Source organism: Echinops telfairi, unplaced genomic scaffold (genome assembly GCF_000313985.2).
Source record: "Echinops telfairi isolate 266 unplaced genomic scaffold, ASM31398v2 ScPeMD7_44;HRSCAF=162, whole genome shotgun sequence".
NCBI lineage: Eukaryota > Metazoa > Chordata > Mammalia > Afrosoricida > Tenrecidae > Echinops > Echinops telfairi.
In genome coordinates this window covers 1,855,990-1,876,791 of record NW_022103942.1, presented here as the reverse complement: position 1 = coordinate 1,876,791, position 20,802 = coordinate 1,855,990, and the positions used below count along the sequence as shown (strand labels likewise).

At 42.3% G+C, this 20,802-nt stretch overlaps 1 protein-coding gene and 1 non-coding gene across 2 annotated transcripts in view; one reads left to right on the top strand and one right to left on the bottom strand.

The window, feature by feature from the left end:
• Nucleotides 1–14,854, top strand: part of CENPI (centromere protein I) — a 93,101-nt gene extending 78,247 nt beyond the window's left edge. Inside the window, exons 20-21 of the mRNA XM_004711207.2 lie at nt 11,689–11,730; nt 14,074–14,854. Of these exons, the coding sequence (XP_004711264.1) occupies nt 11,689–11,730; nt 14,074–14,208 (177 nt within the window). The 3' untranslated portion in view covers nt 14,209–14,854. The remainder of the gene's footprint in view (nt 1–11,688; nt 11,731–14,073) is intronic.
• LOC115869765 lies at nt 3,091–3,193 on the bottom strand. Its single transcript, XR_004046358.1, has one exon. It is a non-coding gene; the product is annotated as a U6 spliceosomal RNA (small nuclear RNA).
• Nucleotides 14,855–20,802: the final 5,948 nt, after the last annotated feature.

Here is a 20,802-nt window from a genome sequence, read left to right as displayed (position 1 = left end):
GAGTCTGATGGGGTGCCACGTCCTGGCCCCAAAGTCCATCATTTGTACTCCCTCAGCCCCAAAGTCCATCATTTGTACTCCCTCGGGACTTCCTTGCTTTGCTTCCCTGCCGCTCCATTGAACACCCCCAGTGTTTTGCCTCAGTGTGGTGGCGTCAGCTCTGTCACAGATCCCACACTGTGTCTCCGGTGCTGTCCCGTCTTAGGGCCATGGGTCAGTTCAGGGTGTTGCATCTCGCTGTGGGGGTGGCTATATGGTCCTGTCTGTACATTGGGCCCTCTGAGCCGGGCTATCGTCTCTGAGCTTGGGGGGCCCAGGTGTGCTCCGCTCCGTTCTGCCTCCTTCCTTTGCTTCAGCTTCCTTCTGCGTGTGGTGTGGTAGTATATTTTTAAGATACATCTTGTAGACCTCAGAGTACTGGAAAGAAAGCTCCTATTCAAAGGCAAGTTATCATAATATACTTTACATACTACCAATTTTTTGTCCATTTTGAAATATATAAGTTGTGTTATAACTGCCACAACCCAAAAGATTTACCATCTCAGAAACCCTATGAAGTAGTTCTACTTTGCCTTGTGGAGCTGCTACGAGTCTGAATCAGCCAAATAGCAGTGGGTTTGGGTGTTTGGAATCTCTCCTAGAACAGATTGCTAGGTAGGTCTTTTTTTTCTGTGGAACCTCTGGTGGGCTTGAACTGCAGCACTTTTGGTTCTAGCCAAATGCTTAATGTGCAATCAGGGCTCTTTGATACCTTGGTGTGTGTGTATATATATACATATATACATAAAATATATATTTTAAACCTACTGCCATAAAATTGATTTGAATCCATAGCAACCCTCTAAAACTGAATCAAACTGCCCCCATAGGGAGTCCAAGCCTGTAAATCTTTGCAGAAGCAGACTGCCACATCTTTATTTCACAGAGCATCTGGTGAGTTTGAACCGCCAACCTTTTTAGTTAGCTGCTGAGTTCTTCATGATTGCGCCATCAGGGTTCCTGAATACCATGGAAAACCAAAATCCCACTGTCAGTGAGTCACAATTCATAAGGATCCTATAAACGACAGAATAGAACTACGTATGGTTTTCAAGACTAAATCTTTTCGGGAGTAGGAAGCTTCGTGTTTCTCTCGTTCAGCAGCTGTTGGATTTGAACTACCAGTTTTGTGGATAGTAGCCCAATGCCTAACCCACAACCTTAGATGCCATTTAGTATAAATTAATTTTTGCAATTTTATTTTGCTAGATTATCACATTGTAAACATTTATCACGTTGTAAGAATTAGCCATGATCATTAGAGGTAATTGAGTACATTTAATTTAGCCAGTCAGTTGTGAGTATCAAAAAGCTCAGATCACTTAATGAATTAGAATATTTTGAACTTTTGCAAAGCCTACATTTTAGGAAATTTTGTAGCTATGTTTTCTTATCATAAGCTGCCTTTGAATTAATAGCTAGTTATTTATTTATTCATCTAACAAATATTTGTTTTACTCCGATAAAGAATTATAGTCTCTTAAAGCCACAGGGCCAGTTCTACCCTATCCTATAGAGGGTCTCTTTGAGTCAGAAGTAACTTGATAGCAGTGAGGCAGTGAGGTGTTTTGTTTTTGTTTTTTAGGCTGAAAGTACTGAGGGTACAGTGATGAAAGACACAGAATAAGTTTATATTCTTAGGAGGGAAATGATACGTAATAAAATAACTAACTATGGTAATTTAAAATTTTGATAGATTCTTAATAAGTGGCTAAGGCAATAAACGGGGGGTGGGGGGGATAAGAGAGAGTGACTAGGAAGTTTCAGGAGTGTATGGTTATTATGGATTTAATTGTGCACGCGCCCCCCCCCCCCAAAAAAAAATGTGCCAACTTGGTGAGGCCATGATTCTTAGAGATTTATGTAAGTATCCTCCGTTTTGTCATCTGATGTGGCATAGTGGATACAGCGTCAGCAGTTTGAAGCCACCAGCTACTCCAGAGGCAGAAAGATGGGACTTTGTACTCCCATAGACAGTGTCAGTCTCGGAAACTCAGAGGGACAGTTCTACTCTGCCTCTATAGGTCGCCTGTGAGTCGCCATTGACTCGTGGCAGTGAGTTTGGTTTTTTGGTTGTGAGGCAGGATTGAAGGCAGTTATGATCATGGGGACAGATTCAATCTACAGGTTTAGGTTGTACCTTGAGTCAGTCTCTGTTGAGATATAAGAGAGATTTAAAAAGAGTGAGCAGAGATCAGAAAGACCTCAGTAACTCCAAGAAAGAAGACCCTTTAGATTCAGGATCCCTGCACTGAAAATCTAGACCCAGAGGAAGATTGATGCCAAGACACACAGAGATTTCCAAGGAATGCTATGCCAGCAGATGTAGAAAGGAGACAAGACTTCTTCCAGAGCCAACAGAGAACGCCTTCCTTATAAAGCTGGCATGCTGAATCTGGACCTCTAGCCTATGAGAGAATAAATGTGTTTGTTAAAGCTATAAACTTGTGGTATTTCTATTATTAGTACTAGGTAACTAAGAAAGGCCTCTTTGAGGAGGTGACATTTGAACTAAGAATTTCGTCTCCGAGATGACAATGAGCTTGAGAATAAACAAAGAAAGCATGCTAGGGGATTCACAGAAAACAGAGAGAGGCTAATGTGATTTAAGGAGTCCTGATGGCACTGTGGGTTAGGTGTTGGTCTGCTAATTATAAGGTTGGCAGTTCAAACTCTTCAGGAGAAAGATAAGGTCGGCTGTTTCCATAGAGATTGACAACCTTGGAAATTCTACATAAGCTTACTATGAGTCAAAATACCGACTCTATGGGAGTGGTTGGTTTGGATTGGGTTGGATTGTTTGTTTGTTGAAATGTGGCTTAGAGCTTAAAGAACAAGATGGGGAATGGAATGAAGTGAGGTTAGAAAAACACAGAGGCCTTATATCTGTCAGATCTGGTGGAAAGTACAGTGGGAAACAATTGAAATATTTTTTAAGATAATGTTAATTGGGGGTTCTTACAACTCTTGTTACAATCCATACATCAATTGTATCAGACATATTAGTACATATATTGTCATCGTTCTTTTCTAGACATTTACTTTATTTTTTTTAATATGGAAGGCTTCACGAATTTGCGTGTCATCCTTGCGCAGGGGCTATGCTAATCTTCTCTCGTTCCAATTTTAGTATATGTGCTGCCGAAGCGAGCACGACATTTACTTTCTATTGAGACCTTGGGATCAACGCCTCTTTATCCCTCATCCTCCTCCCCCCACCCTCTTGGCCCCTTGATAGATTATAGATTGTTATTATTTACATCTCTCAAACTGACTGCTGTCTCCCTTCCCCTCTGGTTTCTGTTGTTCTTCCCCCTGGAGGGGTGTGTGTGTGGTTCTGTGTCATTCATTGTGTTTGGTACTCCCTCCACAGCTCTCCCCTGCTTCCCCTACCCTTTTGGTATCGCTATTCCCATTCCTGTTCCTGGATTCTGTGTGTCATGAGTTTAATCTCTTGCCTGTACCTGTGCACATGTTCCACTCCAGAGTGGGAAGCAACACTGGTGTCATGATAGTGGGGGATGAGGAAGCCTCAAGGAACCAGAGGTATATCACGTGATCCATTGGTACTCTACTGCACCCTGATTGACTCGTCCTTCCCTGCGGCCCCTCTGTGGGGAGATGTTCCGTTGTCTATAGATGGGCCTTGGGTCTCTGCTCTGACACCCCTTATGCTCACTAACACGTTTTTGTTTGTTGTTTGTTATGAATCTTCTGGTGCCTGTTACCTGGTCCTGATGACCCCCCATGATTGCACCAGCTGGTGTGCTTCTTCCATGTGGGCTTGTTGCTTCACTGTTGGATGGCCGCTTGTTTAACTTCAAGCCTTTAAGACCCCAGGCGCTATATCTTTTAATAGTGGGGCACCATCCTCTGTCTTCACCACATCTGCGTATGCACCCAGTTTGTCATCAGTGATTGTGTGGGGCGGAGGGTTAGCATCACAAAATGCCATTTTGTTAGAACAAAGTGTTCTTATATTGTGGGAGGGTATGAGCTGAGGCCCAAGGCCTGTACACAGCCTCAGTGTATTGCCTTATGAATATATGTACATAGGCCAGTACCTCTGTTTTTATGGATTGATCTATTTACATAAGTACAGACCTCTGTTAATGCCTCTAGCTGTAGTTTTGCTTCGTAGAGCTTTCCTCTGTTTCCCTTTGCCTCCTGCCCCACCATCATGTTACCCCATCTTCCACCTCTTAGTACTTCCTCTCAGCTACATTGTTGTTGCTGTAATACCCACAGGATCTCTACAACCTCCTAGATGTTGGTTTTAATTCCCTAGTTGTTCCCTTGTCTATTGCGTTGTTTGCTCACCACACTCTCCCACGTCCCTGTCCACCCCCGTCCCCGCCACCATCTCCCCCGAAGACCCTCAGGGTGCATTGGCCCCGTTGCTTTCTCCCCAGGCTTATTTCCTACGTCTGTCTTATATAAGTAAGCAAACCAGCAATGTCCTAGCCCAAACAATAAGAAAACAAAAGGTTTCAAAAAGAAAAAACAAATGAAAAAAAAAAAACTATACCTAGTTCCAGGTCTGTCCACTAGCCTTTATGAGTCTCTCCGCTAGGTCTTGGGGGAGCTCTGGGGGCTGCCCCTCCTAGCCTGAAGTCTATTTGGGGGGCTCCTTAGGGGCTTTGTGAATTGACTGCTCCAGTGGCTGATCTATTATGCTCCCTTCTTGGTTTGTCCTGCTGCGGGGGATTCAGAGCGCACTATATCTCCACCATGTGTCCCCATTATTGTCCTCCGTTGCAGTATGCTCCAGTTAAGGGACATGTCGAGTTGTTGGCAGTCCTTCAGTCTTTTCTCTGTGTCAGCAGCTCCGTCAGGGACATCGTCCTCTGGGCTTGGTGTGCCAATACAGAGTCTAGGCTAACTGTCCCTTTCTCTTTGTCCTTCTTGGTTTGCTTCCGTGTGGGCATGGTAAATCGGCAACTTTCCCCCACCTGAAGGTTTAGTGTTGTTCTCTGTAGCACATACTTCTAGGGAGGGGTCAAATTGGCTCTGTTTGGAGCTGGCCCTGTAGCCCAATCTTTTCATGCAATCCTCCACGTGGTCATGTTGTCCTCCTGGTTTGGTGAGTCATGGTGGGGTCTGTATGCACACTCCCAATTCTGTGGCGATATAACCAGTACTCTCCCCCGGGGTGGGTTAGTGCCATGTTCCCCCCATGCCATCATCTCAGTTCCTCCCCCACTTATCTCTCTCCTCCTTTCCCCTTTATGTTGGACACATGTATCTCCTTGGATTTGGTCTGACCTCCACCAACTGCCTGTGCCTCCACTCGTATACTGTGAGATAAGTGGCTTTCCTTCTATACCTACTGTGCTGATTATAGTTACCTGAGGGGACTCATGTTATACTTGCCCTTTTGTGATTGGCTGACCTCGCTTAGCAAAATTTCCTCCAACTCTTCCCATGAAACGAAGTGTTTCATGTAATCGTCCATGCTTTTTAGTGCTGCGTAGTACTCCATTATATGTATGTACCAGAGTTTACTAATCCACTCATCTAATGATAAGAATTTAGGTTGTTTCCAACTCTTTTCGGTTGTGAATTGCATAGCAATAAACATTGGGGCACAGATGACTGGTCGTGTTTTATTTCTTACTCTTCTGGGTATAGAGGGATAGCTGGGTCATTAGTTAGATTGATTTCCATTTTCTTTAAATATTGCCAGATTGCTTTCCATAGTTACTATATATCTACAAGACCACTGGCAGTGGAAAAGAGTTCCTATTTGGCCACATCCCCTCCAACATTTGTTGCTCTCATTTTCTGATTTGGGTTAACCTCAAGGGTGCTAGGTGGTATCTCATGGTTGTTTGAATTTGGATTTCTCTTATAGCGGATGATCAGGAGCACTTTCTCATGTGTTTATTGGCCATACTGGTCTCCCTAGTGAAATTTTTTTTCATTTATCTTGCCCACTTCCTCAGGGGGTTAACTGTTTTCCTCTTTTTGCAGGCCACGGGGATATTGTAAATTTTAGTAATAAGCCCTTTGTCTGATGTATCACTGCTAAATATCCTCTCCCAGTCTTTGGATTGCCTTGTTGCCCTCTTGGTGAGGTCTTTCAACATGCACAGGTGTTTATTCATTTTTTGTTTTTTTATAAATCATTTTATTGTGGGCTCATACAACTCTTACCACAATCTTTACATACATCTATTGTGTCAAGCATATATTTATGTTTGTTGCCATCGTCATTCTCAAAACATTTATACTTGAGCCCTTGGTAGCAGCTCCTCATTTTCCCTACCCTCCCCCACCCTCCCTCCCTCACAAACCCTTAATAATTTATAAATTATTACTCCATGTCTTACAATGTCTGATGTCTCCACCCACTTTTCTGTTGTCTGTCCCCCAGGGAGGGGGATATATGTAGATCAGTGTGATCATTTCCCCCCTTTTCCCTACATTCCCCTTAACCCTCCTGATATCTCTGCTCTCATTATTGGTCCTGAGGGGTTTATCTGTCTTGGATTCCCTGTGTTTCCAGCTCTGATCTGTACCAGTGTACATCCTCTGGTCTAGCCAGATTTGTTAGGTAGAATTGGGTCACGATGGGGTTGGGAAGCATTAAAGAACTTGAAGAACGTGTATTTTTCATTGTTGCTATACTGCACCCTGACTGGCTCGTCTCCTCCCTGTGACCCTTCTGTAAGGGGATGTCCAGTTGCCTACAGATGGGCTTTAGGTCGCCACTCCGCACTCCCCATCATTCACAGTGATATGATTTTTTGTTCTTTGATGCCTGATACCTGATCCCATTGACACCTCGTGATCACACAGGCTAGTGTGCTTCTTCGATGTGAGCTTTGTTGCTTCTCAGCTAGATTGTCACTTGTTTATCTTTAAGACCCCAGACGCTGTATCTTTTCATAGCCGGACACCATCGGCTTTCTTTACCATATTTACTTATGTACCCACTTTGTCTTCAGTGACCAAGTCCGGAAGGTGAACATCATGCAATGCTAGTTTAATAGAACAAAGTGTTCTTGCATTGAGGGAGTACTTGAGTCGAGGCCGAATGTCCATTTTCTACCTTAATGCTAAGCCTGTAAATATATGCACATAGATCAATTTCCCGATCCTCATATAGAAATATATTTACATATATATATATATATCCCTGCATTTAGACCTCTATAAATGCCCATTGCCTCCTAGTTCCTTCCTCTATTTCCTTTTATTTTCCTCTTGTCACACTATTGTGTTCAGCCTTCATTTGGGTTTCATTGATTCCTTTCAGTGACATTGCCTTTGATCAAGCTTTTGCTTGGTGGATGTTGGTCCTCTGACCATAGCGAGTCAGCAGTATCTTCTATAAGGTTGGGTGTCTTGTTGTATATTCTTTGAGTTTTTCCCTGTTCTGGAAAACTCTTACCTCCCCATCTATATTAACGGATAATTTGACAGGGTAGAGGATTCTTGGGCAGGCGTTTTTCTTCCCCCAGCTTTTGGAAGGTGTTGCTCCACTCTCTCCCCCTTTTCATGGTTTCTGCTGATAGATCTAAGCATATTCTTACCTGAGCTCCCTTATATGTGACCATGTTCTTTCGCTGCTCTTAAAATTTTCTTTTTCCTCAACATTGGATATTTTGACTACTATATGTCTTGGTGGGTTCTTCATAAGGTTAAGTCCAGTTGGCGTCCTCTCTGCTCCCTGTATGAGTGTTTGATTCTCATTCATTAAGGTGGGAATGTTTGCTTCCAGAAATTCCTTCGCTGTTTTAGTTGTAGACATTTTTGTATGCCCTGCTCCAGTAGACCAATTATTTGAATATTATTCCTCTTCATAGCATCTATCATTGATCTCAGATTATCTTCTGTCTCTCTTATTATCCTATTTGTGTGTGTTTCTCATTTACTGAGGTCTGCCCAAGTGTCTTTGAGATCACTGATATGGTTCTCTGCCTCCTCTAGTCTAAACATCAATTCTGTGATTTTGTGTTAGCTTCTGCTACCTCATCCATTAGTCACTGTATGTCCCTTTGGTGCATGGACTTCATCCCCTTTATCTTTGAGTTCATCCCCTCAATTGTAGACTTCATCTCCTCTAGCATTGCTTCCCTTTTTTTGCGTTGTTTCCCTCAACTCCTGCATTAATCCAAGCAGCCTTATGACGATTTCTTTTTGTGACAGATCCACATCGGATTCTTCTATGAGTGTAATTAATTCTGCTATTATGTTTTGTCTCTCTGGTTTTTTTGTTGAGAGTGATGTGTTTTGCTGATGTTTTCTTAACCCCTTTGTGGAGGTGGACTCCCTGTTTCTGGGAGACCAGGGGGCCTGAGTTCTTTCTTTGTGTTACTGATAAGGGTGTTTTGGGGGGTTGCCTGTGGCCTACTATAGAGGTGGGTCAGACTTCTGTGTAGGCAGGGTTCCACAGTGATTCAGTGGCCAACAGTGGTAAGGAGTTTCAGTGACTGGAGTGAGGTGGACCCTGTATATATGCCCCTGGGCTGCTTTGAACTGGGTTGTCAGGCCATGATTCGCAGCCTTTTTCTTGTTTAATTTTTAATTTTCTTTTTTTTAAAGACGCATTATAGAAGGCAAAGGTAGGGGAGACCTCACTGCCATGGGAAGGGGTGTTGGTCAAGGGTGAAAACAACCCCACTGCCCTGGTGCAGGTGCCTGGGGAGGGCTTCCGCAGGGTGTCGGTGCTTGGCATTACAAGTACAATAGTTAGTGTGGTAGAGTGGGGTAGACAAATAGATGTGGGGGCTGCTGTCCATCCATGGGCAGGAAGCGTCATGCTGGCCTGGGACAGCTATGTGTACAAGATGCCCCATGTGCAACGATAAGGCTGAGGCGGCCATTTGATGGGTATTGGCCACGTTGGGGTCTGAGGTATTTTGTCTGGGACGCCCTTGTGCCCTGATTGCTTATCCCCTGGGCTCTGGAGCCAGGCTATGTGTGGGGAATGTATGCTCTTTAGACCAAGGATGCACTCCCCTCTGCTCCTTGTGGGCCTGGGATGCTAGGGGAGTGCTGAGCCAGTGTGGGCATGAGCAGTGCCAGTGGGAGTGGGAAGGGAGCAGTTGGGGGGAGATCACGGAGTAGTGCGCAGTAGTGGCATGGGTCAGCGGGAGCGTCTGGGAGCTGCTTGGCAGAAGCGGGCAGGCACAGAGGCATGGGTATAGGGGTCTCAGGCAGTGATGGGTGGGGGTGGGCAGTCGCAGGTCACCTAACCTGCTAAAGGTAGACTGCAGACCAGTTCCTGGGGCCCTGGGTGAATGGAAGGAGAGACCCGAGCTCAGCTGCAGATCACTGCCACATGGAGAGGGGGGAACCATGGAAGCAGAGGGCAGCTCTCCTAGGGGAGTGCTATAAGTGGGCAGCTGCTACAAGGGAGTCCCAACACAGCTGTGTGGGTCTCAGCAGGGCAACTAAGCAGCTCCTCATGTGGCGACCAGGCCTGGTGGTGGGGTGGAGTAATTGGCGGTGGTGGCATGCAGGAGCAGCCCAGCTGGCTGGGATGAGATGTTCCAAGGATCAGATCTCAGATCTCTGAGGGCTCCAGCTCAGAGCAGATGCGTTACGGGGCTTGCCTCGTGGCCGGGGGAGGCCCCCAGGGTTGTCCTAGGGGTCCTCTCACTCACCAGCAGTCCTCCTAGACACCAGACCTGCCTTGCACGAAATAGCTCTCAGTATGTGCTGCTTACCTGGACACCATCTTGATTCCTCTCACAATTGAAAGATTTGTAAGCAAGTCTGTGTTAACATTTAAGAGATCACTTTGGCTTCTGTGGGGTAGATGGAGTTCTCAGATAAATTCTAGTAAAGCATGAACACCAGTGTTGCAGAAGCAGAGTAAATGAGACTTGTTGATTATCACTCAAAATCCAAAACAACTCCCTGATGTGGAGTCAATTCCGACTCACAGGACAATTCTGATCTTATAGGACAGGGCAGAATTGCCCCTGTGGGTGTCTGTAACTGTGAGACTATAATTCAAAGAGAGTGGAAAGCCCCATCTTTCTCCCGTGAAGGTGTTTTGAACTTCTGACCTTGTGGTTAGCAGCTCAGTGCATAAGCACTACACCACCAGAGCTCCAAGGACTTGGAGATTTTTTTTCACTTGAGCAACCGAGTTGATCATGGTTCTCTTTAGTAGTGGGGGAAGAGAGATTATTTGGTTGTTTTTTGAAAGTGAGGTAAGTTAAGAATCAAGTTCTCTTTTGATCTACTTAAGTTTGAGGGCCCTGTTAGGCATCAAAGAAATATTGGTTTGGTGTTCAGGAGAGTGGTTAGAGCTAGAGAAATAAATGTGTAAATCATCAGCTTGTACTGCATTCCATGAGTTATGTAGCATCCGTATTTTGCATTTAAAGTTTTGTAGATCCGGATGCATTTTAATAAGATTGCCGTAAGCCAGGTAGCAGTCATGATATAGGTGTCAATTGCTGCTCAAGCTTGCATGGCCAGATTGCCAGAATCAGACCTTGAAGAATAGATGACAGCAGCTTAGGAAAATTGTTTGAAGGCACTGTTGGAGTACGGTTTTAACCCCCCAAAGCCACATTCATTGGGAAGCCCAAGTAACTTAGTTGTTTTAAGAAATGAGCAATCACAAGCACTCTGTGGCACAGGCAGTGATAGTGTGTGGGGAGAAAAACCATGTACCTCACTACTACTCTGGAGTAGAAGAGTTATTCTGAAGAGTTGGTCTCTGAGAGTGGGGAAGAAAAAGAAGAATTTATAAATTATGAAGGGGCCATGGGGGAGGGAGTGTCGGGGAGGGAGGGGGGAAATGAGGAGCTGATTCCAGGAGCTCAAGTAGAAAGAAAATGTTTTGAAAAAAATGCTAACATATGTACAGATGTGTTTGACAAAATGGAGATATATATATATATATATATGGATTATGATAACTGTAAGAGCCCCCAATAAAATAAAATTTAAATGAAAAGATTACCTTCATAAGTTTGTTTATATTTATGTTTCTACAGAAACCATATAGGATTAAACATCCACCTGCCTCTAAGATGGCTCTTTTAACCATAAAAATTCAGAATGCTGAAAAAGTACTATGTTATACTTACTTTAATAAGAAATGATTTTTGTAGTGGTAAAAAAGTGTTTCTTAGACTCAATGGCTCTTAGATTCAAAGAAATAAAATAGGGGATACTTACCGTCAGGGAATAGCTAGCATTCCCTACCTCTGAGCTTACATACCGATTTACAGGGCTTTATAGACTATAGCATATCTGCAGACTGCCTTACTTAGACTTCTTCCTCATCTTTCAAGATTCAAAGGGTCATATTTCTATAGAAAACCTTCTCTGAGACCTCTCCCCAACCTATTGGCTAAGTATACAATTTTAATAATAATTAAGTCCTGATAAATTGGTGTTAACTTTATCTACTGTGCTTGTTAACTGGCAAAATGGTGTTAACTTTATCTACTGTGAGTTTATTTCCTCACTGTTTGGGCTTCTAGGGAGAAAAGTGTGGAGGGTTTTAGTGAGTGCCTATTCAAAAGGCATCTATGAATATTAGTAGGAGTACAACTTAGCAAATGAATCAGACAATGAATTTTCATTTTATTTTCTGGTGATTCCTACTTACCAAGTATTTCCATCCCCATATCTCTCCTATACCCCGTACCTCCTCCCTTTTTTGTTTGTTTTAAGGATTGGCCAGAAGCAAGGAGTATAAAAGTACGCTCTATTCAGGTAAATAAACATACTTTTATCATGTTCTGGGATTTAATATGGCTTAATTTTAGTAAGATAATAGACACTTTTACCTTTTTCCAATTCTTAAGTGAACTGGTTCCATAAAGTCCAAGAGAAGTGTTTACCTTATGAATTCATTCCAGTAACTTTTATGTGTATTAATTGGCTCATACCTTCTAGAGCAGTGATTCTCAACCTTCCTAATGCCGTGACCCTTTAATACAGTTCCTCATGTTGTGATGACCCCCCCAAACAATAAAATTATTTTTTTTGCTACTTCGTAACTGTAATTTTGCTGCTGTTATGAATCGGGCAACCCCTGTGAACAGGTTGTTCAACCCCCAAAGGGGTTGTGACCCACAGGTTGAGAACCACTGATTTGGAGTCTTCTTTATAATTATTTATTGTTTGGTCTTGATGTAATAGTTACACATCAGCTCATTTTACAGTACAGTTGCATCTATACAAAGTGTGTAATGAGACTGCTTTAATAGAACTATACAAAATTATCTCATTATTATAGAAACTCTAGCTTTATACATACTTGATATGAGTAGTAATAGAATATATACTCCTATGTCATATTTTGTTTTTGTTGAGAATATACTCAGAAAAACATACACCAATTCAACAATGTCTACATGTACAACTCATCAACATTGATGCGTTCTTCAAGTTGTTCAGCCATTCTCACTTGTCTTTCTGAATTATTTATTTCTTCCCCATTAATATAAACTCACTGCCCCCTAAGATTGTGATAATCATGAACTCTTTCCAGTCCACAGTGTTCATTTGATCAGCTAAAACATGATGGTGGGACAAACAAAAAGAAAGTAAAAACGAAATAGAGGAAAGAACCAGGAGGCAAAGGACATTTATAAAGGCCTAAATACAGACATGTACACATGTAAATATATATATATAATGAGAGGGGAATAGAACTATGTACTCATTATCTATATGTTAAGAATTAAGGTTGCAGATGGACATTGGGCCTCGACTCAAGTACTCCCCGCAACACAGGAAACACTTTGTTCTAACACTCCAGCATTCTGTGATGCTCACCTTCCCAACACATTCACTGAAGACAAAATGGGTGCATAAGCAAATGTAGTGAAGGAAGCTGATGGCTCCCGACTATCAAAAGATATGATGTCTGGGGTCTTAAAGGCTTGAAGATAAACAAGCAGCCATTTAGCTAGCTGAGAACCAACAAAGTCCACATGGAAGAAGCACAACAAGCCTGTGTGGTCATGAGGTGTCAATGGGATCAGGTGTCAGGCATCTAAGACCCAAAATAAAATCACACCCAAGGTGAATGGTGGGGAGGGCATGGAGTAGAGACCCAATGCCCATCTGTAGACAATTGGACATCCCCTCACAGAGGGGTCACAGGGAAGAGATGAGCTAGTCAGGGTGCAGAATAACACCAATGAAACACACAACTTTCCTATAGCTTTTTGATGCTTCCTTCCCCCCACTATCATGACCTCAATTCTACCTAACAAATCAGATTAGACCAGAACATGCACACAGCTACAGATAAGAGCACACAACACAGGAAATCCCGGATAGATAAACCCCTCAGGGCCAACAAAGAGAGTAGAGATACCAGGAGGATTGGGGGTGGGTGGGCGAGAAAGGGGAAATCTATCACAAGGATCAAACTAGAACCCCTTCCCAGGGGGACGAATAACAGAAAAGTGGGGGAGGGGCGAAGGAGGACTATGTAAGATATGGAAAAAGTAATCTATAACTTATCAAGGGTTTGTGAGAGGGGGACAGGCGGGGGAAGAGATGGGGAGCTGATCTCAGGGGCTCAAGTGGGAAGAGAATGCTTTGAAAATGCTGATGGTGGCAAATGTGCTTGACACATTGGATGAATGTATGGATTGTGATAAGAGATGTAAGAGCCCCCAATAAAAGTATTAAAAAAAAAGTTTTGCCAGTATAATCAAAGGGATCTTTAACCCTAGGACCTTGAATGCTTTTTGGTATAAATATTCCTTTGATTGAGTGCCCATTATGAACCTGTCCCCTCTGAGTAAACACTTGCTGAGTATATCTAGGATGGTCTGAACTTTTCATAGGTAAAAACAAAGATTTACATTTCCTAGGTAAAAACTGCAAATTTACATTTTGGCTGCTAACCCAAAGGTCAGCAGTTCGAATCCACCAGCTGCTCCTTGGAAGACAGATGTGGCAGTCTGCTTCCCTAAAGATTTACAGTCTTGAAACTCTACAGAGCAGTTCTACTCTGTCCTAAAGGGTCCTTACAAAGAAATAAAGGAAGTAGAGAATCAGCATAGTAAAATAAATTTTCTTTTTCTGTGCCTACAGGGAAAGAAATGGAACCGGTATATGGACTATTTATTTTCGGAGGGATTGCAAGGCCTGAAACTTTTCATAACAAACAGTATTCGTCCTTCGACCAGGAACAAAAATCCCAATGATGAACGTGAAATGTTGACATAAACAAACAGCATATAAGACTGAATTCCATCTTTGGTGTTACAGTGGCCACATTTGGCTCAATTTAGTTTTCAGTATTTTGTCTTGTCCACAGATTGCATCCTACAGGAATATTTGGGCTGGCCCTCCCTTCACCCATGGCCCAGGAGAGCCTTGGTGTGGCTAACTTTTGTTTTTCAGAAACTTGATTTCGTGACCCAATAATGAAAAGTCACCTCTTCATCACGAGGCTCTACTTTCTACCCAATTATGTATAAGGAGACGTGTTCTGTGGTAGAATTTTTCAGAGTCTTGTGTATTGTAAGCCGCTATGTGAAGAGTGGTACTTAACACAGAGACATACACATGCAAACAATCTGCTCAATCAGGGAAGCATTTTGTGCCGGTCACTTTTTCAGTTCTCTTCTCTTGGGAACAACAGCACTAGCAAAAGTGAGATACATACTGCTCTAAAGGCTGGCTCTAAGCGTGACACCGCTGCTGGCGCCTGTACTGGCAGCACTCTGATGAAACGAAGAAGGGGAGAGGGCTGTGGCGGCAATCGGGACATTGCCGACTTCAGAAAATGGCTCTTGGTGTGTGACACATTTGAGTAGATATGTACAGTTTTAAAATGTTCAGGCCCAAATAAAACTGAACTCTAAATTTCCTGGGTAATTCTGAAGCTTCCCTTTTATTTCAAAAGAGCTAGAACACATTGCTGCAAATTTAATGTAATTTTACTTCACTGGATAGCTTGTTCCTGGATAGCTTTCCTTTTGAGAAAATGGCGTGGGGTCGGGGTACATCTGACTTCCTCTGGCTACCCAAAGGAAAAGCAGCTCCTCATCAGCCCAAGGCTAATTACCGTAAGACAGAAATCACCTGCACTTCTACCCTCCATCCTTCTTTACCCTGTTTTGACAAGAACCATCCCTCCCTCAGCACTCTTGCTTCCCTGGTGGGTTCGATAATTACCTCACAATCCCAGTGCTGGCCTTCTGCTCTGCCTCATGGTCTTTGGTGCTGATTCTCGCTGTACATCCTGGTCTCGGCGTGGTTCTTCTCTGCTCTCTTGGTGTTGTGACCTCTGCTGCCTCTGTCAATTCAAAAAGGGATCTTGTACACATTGGTGGCTCTTCTTTCTTCGTGGTCACAGGATTCGCTCTTTCTGAGATGACTCACATATATCCAGTGGAATAGCAAAACTCACTAATCCCCTCTATTGGTCTTTTACACACCATATTTGCATGATCTCACTCAATCACTTGGTGAGAGGTATAAAGACATGAGTAGAAGAACCATACCAAGTAATTTCATTTCACCACACCCTTTATAATTCATGTCATTTACGGAAACCAAGTTGAATTTCTTGGTGTTTGAGGGACACATGGTTGTGGTCCGGTCCTCCTCCCCCCTCCCAGGCAGAGCTTGCACCCTGGACGTTATCAGGAGAAACCAGTTGCTGGAGAAGGACATCATGCTTGGTAAAGCAATTCTACTGTTCTATAAAGTCCCAATGAATTGAAATCAACGTCACACAGCAGTGGGTAAAGAGACTGACAAAATAGCCTATAACAACTTGAGAAACATTTATTCAACAAAGCCCACAGAACTCAATCGTAATAGTGGGAGATCGTAGGGCTGCACCCATCCCCTCCACCCGACTCCATGTTATGGAAGAGCTATTCCAGTGGACTTTCCCCCTGAGTGGCAGCTGCCAACACCCCCAGATGCTGCTCCCTAGTACAGAAAATAAGTCCAGGAGGGGGTCAGAATAAGCCAAAAACCTGGCAACATTCTGGAAAGGATTGGACTACGTTTGGATTATAGAGCATTTTTTTGTCTGCAGGACATTGTCAAAAATAATAATCAGCATTCAGTGGAGGCTGAGAACAGACCATTCCAAAGTTTCGCAGAGAGGCCAGAGAAAGGGACAAGGAAGGCCTGGCTAGTTGTTTTCAGGAACAACTGCACAACTACTGAACAGTTCGTCCCTGACTAAATACAAGGCAGGAGTCTCCCCAAACCCATGCCAAACTCATTGCCATCGAGTCGTTTCCGCGACTGTAGGGCAGAGTACAACTGTCCTCGCGTGTTTTCTAGACTATAAATCCTTACCAGGGTAGACAACTTTTGTTTTTATCCCACAACGAGTCTGGGTGGTGCAAACGATTAGCAATTTGGTTGCTAACTGGAAAGGTAGATTCAGATGAGTCTACCTGGACATGCTACGGATGAAAGATTTGGCGATCTGCTTCTGAAAAATCAGCCATTAAAAAACCTATGTAGCATAGTTGCACTATGATACCCTGTAGATAACCCTATGTATCTACAGGGTATCATGAGTGGAATTGACTCAGTAAGAACAGATAAATGGAGGACAACCTTATAAACTACGTGGAGTGTGAAAGCCATTTTCAAGCCACAAAATTCCAACAGTAAATTGTGGAAGCCTTATTATATCAGAGGACTTAAACACAAACTCTGACCAGTCAATGGCTAACTGCAAAAATGACCCAGGAGTGAGCCCTAGGAAGCCAGGTTTAAAGATTAAAAACAAAAACTATCAGGCAACCAACTATGCAAAGTGTCAGCTAAGTCCGTATAGAAGCACACTAGCCTATGTGATCCAAGGATTGTAAATAATAAAATTCAAATCTTAAGAGAGGAAATGGTGTCAGATCTTAAATTGTGAATCCCTGTTTGGCAGAAAGCTATGAATGAGAGTAGAAGCCCAAAATCCATTTGCAGGGTCCACACATGGATTAAGCCTCCAGTGAATCCCCTCTGACCATAGCCGAGGGATGTGAATAGCCTTGTTAGCAGACAGAGAGCATTGTAAATTTGATTATGGCAGATGTAGTTTAGTTAGAATGTAATATCTTATTTTATCTCCCTTTTTACCCAATTCTAAAGTTTTTTCATTGATGAAAACAACCTATAGATTCAGAGAAAATATTTGGTAAACCTAAATCTGAGAAGCATTTAACATCCAAGATAGATGCAGGTAAGTCAAACAATATTTCTACTAGGGTTCTAGTTCGTACAGGTATGAGTTCATTCCAAATGATGAATATGTTTAAACATGTTTCTATAACCAGTGCATGACTGAAGACCAGTTCTCTCAGTAAATTATACAATCAAAACTGACTTCTGAGAGGGTCTGCTGAGCCACTTAAAGACAGAAGTCAGCTGAGGTTATACCAGCTGGGTTTGGGGACTCCAAAGGTATGCTCTTGGTAGATGTTCTCAAGACACAAGACTAGCAAGAAGGCTTATAAGAAAATATAAAAATTGCATTGGTAAGGAAAAAGGCCAAAAATGTTGGTGCTGAGGAAGTTTTTTCCCCATTAAGACAGTGTACCTGCTCATTCTTCAAGGTTAGCAAGGGCTATCCTAGAAGAATTTCATTCGGAACCTTACTCTACCCACCCTGAAGCCCTGATCTTCCCACTCAGGATTCTTTTTCTCAAAATGCAAAGAACATCTCCCAAGCATGCAATCTGAGCCCCTCAGGGTGGCCCAAACTGCCATTTTGACGTGATAATAAAACAAAATTCTTTGAAAAGAGTATAGATGAACTAAAGACAATGGATTAAAAAGGCATATAAAAATTATACACACACACACACACACACGCAAAGTAATTCCACTTCATCATAAGTGGAATGTTCTCTATGCTTGTTAGTAGGCCTATTTGTTTGACAGTGTTTTTCAAGTTTTCAACATTCTTTTCTCTATAATTGTTCACTGCATTGTTAAAATTGGAATATCAAAGTCTCCACCTATTATGATTAAATGATCAATTTATCCGTTGTCAATTTTTTTTTTGAGTTCTGTTGCTAGGTGTGTGTTTATCATTATTATATTTTTGACAGATTACCCGTTCATCTTTATATCTTTATCTATTAATTTGGGACCTTAAATTTTATTTCATAGCAGGGATCAACAATTATTTGCCTTTTCTGATAACAGTAAAACTAGGGGGCATAAAGTGGTATCTCATTGCGGTGGCGATTTGCCTTTCACTGATGACTCATGTCATTGATCATCTTTTTATGACCTTGAGTGGCCATTTGTGGATCTTTGCAGCAATGTCTCACATTTTTGCCCATTATTTGATTGGGCTGTTTGTCTTTTTGAGCTTTATGAGTTCTTTATTCGAGGGTAAGTCAAAAAATATTGCTATAAAATAACCTAATCAAAATGTGACAGCATTGCTTCTCAACATATACTCCTGATGCCATATTCTTCATATACTCCATCTTCTCAGATTGCTTGCTCAGCATATTGATTAAGTACAATGGCAGGAATACATATACCCTGTTTCCTCGAAAGTAAGACACCCCCCGAAAATAAGACCTACTTATAGTTTTGCCTCTTGCTGAAATATAAGGCATCCCCCCAAAAATAAGGGTTTGGGTTGTTATGATGATGTTCCAGAAGATGATGACATGGCTGTCATTGAGTAAATGAGTGAATGTACCATAGATTGTTGTACATGGAAATAATGGTAGTAACAAGAAATTTTTGATACTGTATAATTCACAGTTTGTCTGGTTATGCTGGTTTGTGATGACAACTACTGTACCGTATACAGGTAATAAATTTCCCTTTTTTTCCAACAATAAATATACCCTATTTCCTCGAAAGTAAGACACCCCCGAAAATAAGACCTACTTACGTAAGACCTACCTACATATTCTTCATGGAAAAAAAATACATCCCCTGAAAATAAGAGCTAGCGCATCTTTGGGAGCAAAAATTAATATAAGACACTGTCTTATTTTCGGGGAAACAGGGTAGTTACTGTACCAAAAAGAATTTCTTGATGCTCTACCAGTTCGGGAGGTAACAGATAATCAAGAATTGACCCAAGATCCGAGGAGGGAATTGTATTAGAACATAAATTCTGAGCACCTGCTTTTTTCCCCAACAGTTTTATTGTCACATAGTTTGCATAACATACAATTCAATAGTTCAATCATTCAGTCATATTAAGGAGAATTGTACAATCATTACAACATCAATTTTAGAGCATCTCCCACCCCATGGTTAAATTGCCTTTAAGTTTTACAATCACAATCCATTCTAGTGCTCCCTCCCCCCTCCCGCCTTCATTATTTACTCCCTAAATCCCCTTTTCCTCCATATCACCCACCTCTCACCCCTGTATTGCCTATATCCCTTTTTATCCATAATTAACATTATGCATCCACTCCTCCGGTGCTTCAAACTGGGAAAACCAACAGAAGACCAATCGCACTAAGGCAGTAAGGATAAAATTATAATAGCACAGAGACAAAAATAGAAATAATGCGTAAGAAAGAAAATACCCCCAACAATATTCAAAAACCAATGGAAGAAATTCTGTCATGGAACAAGTAAGAGATACTTGGACCCAGAATAAATTCAGGTCGCATCTATAGGAAAGTCAACTATCTGGCCAAATACCTAGTTCAATCCAGCATAATCAAGATTACAATGGTCTTGGCCTGATAGCAAAGCTGTTTGAGATTCTTGTCTATGGCTAGAGCAGATCTGCCAGTGACTCAGTCTGACTAGATACTCTGCAGATGGGCTTGGGGCCCCACCCCAATCTCCCTCCACAAATTGGGTTTTCTTAATTTTTGCTCTGATGCTTTTCCCTTCACTGTATTCAAATTTTGTAATTGTCATCTTCGGATCACACAAGCTGGTGTGCTGCTTCCCTGTGGACTTGATTGACTCCTCGCTTAGATGACTGCTTCTTTAAATACAAGCCTTTTAAGACCCCAGATACTATTCCGATTGATAGCTGGGCACCATCTGCTTTCTCAGCACCCTTATCTTCAGTGATCATTTCATGAAGGTGAGTAAGTAGCAGGGCCATGATGTAAGAACTGATTATTTGTAAGTTGGAGCGAAGATTTAGTGCAAGCCCAAAACCCGTTTTTGGTTCTATGCTTTTATTATAATTATAATGTAATTTTCTGTAACTTGGGAGTTAGTGCAAATGTCATATCATTCAGTAGTTCAATCACGTCAAGCATAATTGCTTCCATAATCAGTCTCCAAACATTTTTCCTTCCTGAACTTATTGACATCATCTCCTTATCTCCATTACCCCTCTATATCCCCCTTCCCCCCCAAACCCTTGTTCTGTTTATTTCTCTATTGGCTCAACGTCCCTGGATTTCATTTACCGAAAAACAAAGATTCAAATAACACAGCTTTAAGAGGGTGAGCCTTAATGGTGACGCACCTCTGAGATACACCCTAATATAAACGGACATAAGCAGAATCCAACAAGATTGCCAGAATAATATGTATCTTACTACAGCATACAGGGATTCGATGTAGCAAGACTTTCTGTGTTCACCAACCAACCGTACACTGCTCGGTACGGTTGTCTTCTGCTTCCTTAGACACCATTTGTTTTCTGGCTGAAGTCCTCAGGTTACACAGTGTGTCTGAGGTAGAGTCCAGTTTACCCAGTAGAGTTCCCATATGGGGTATTACCCATGCAACCTCTGGAGCATTCTGTGTGCCCTGAAGCTCCAGGATTCTGTGTCCCAGGGTTCCATGACCCCTGGTCTGTGTTCCCTAGATACCCCCAAATGCCCTAGGCCAATT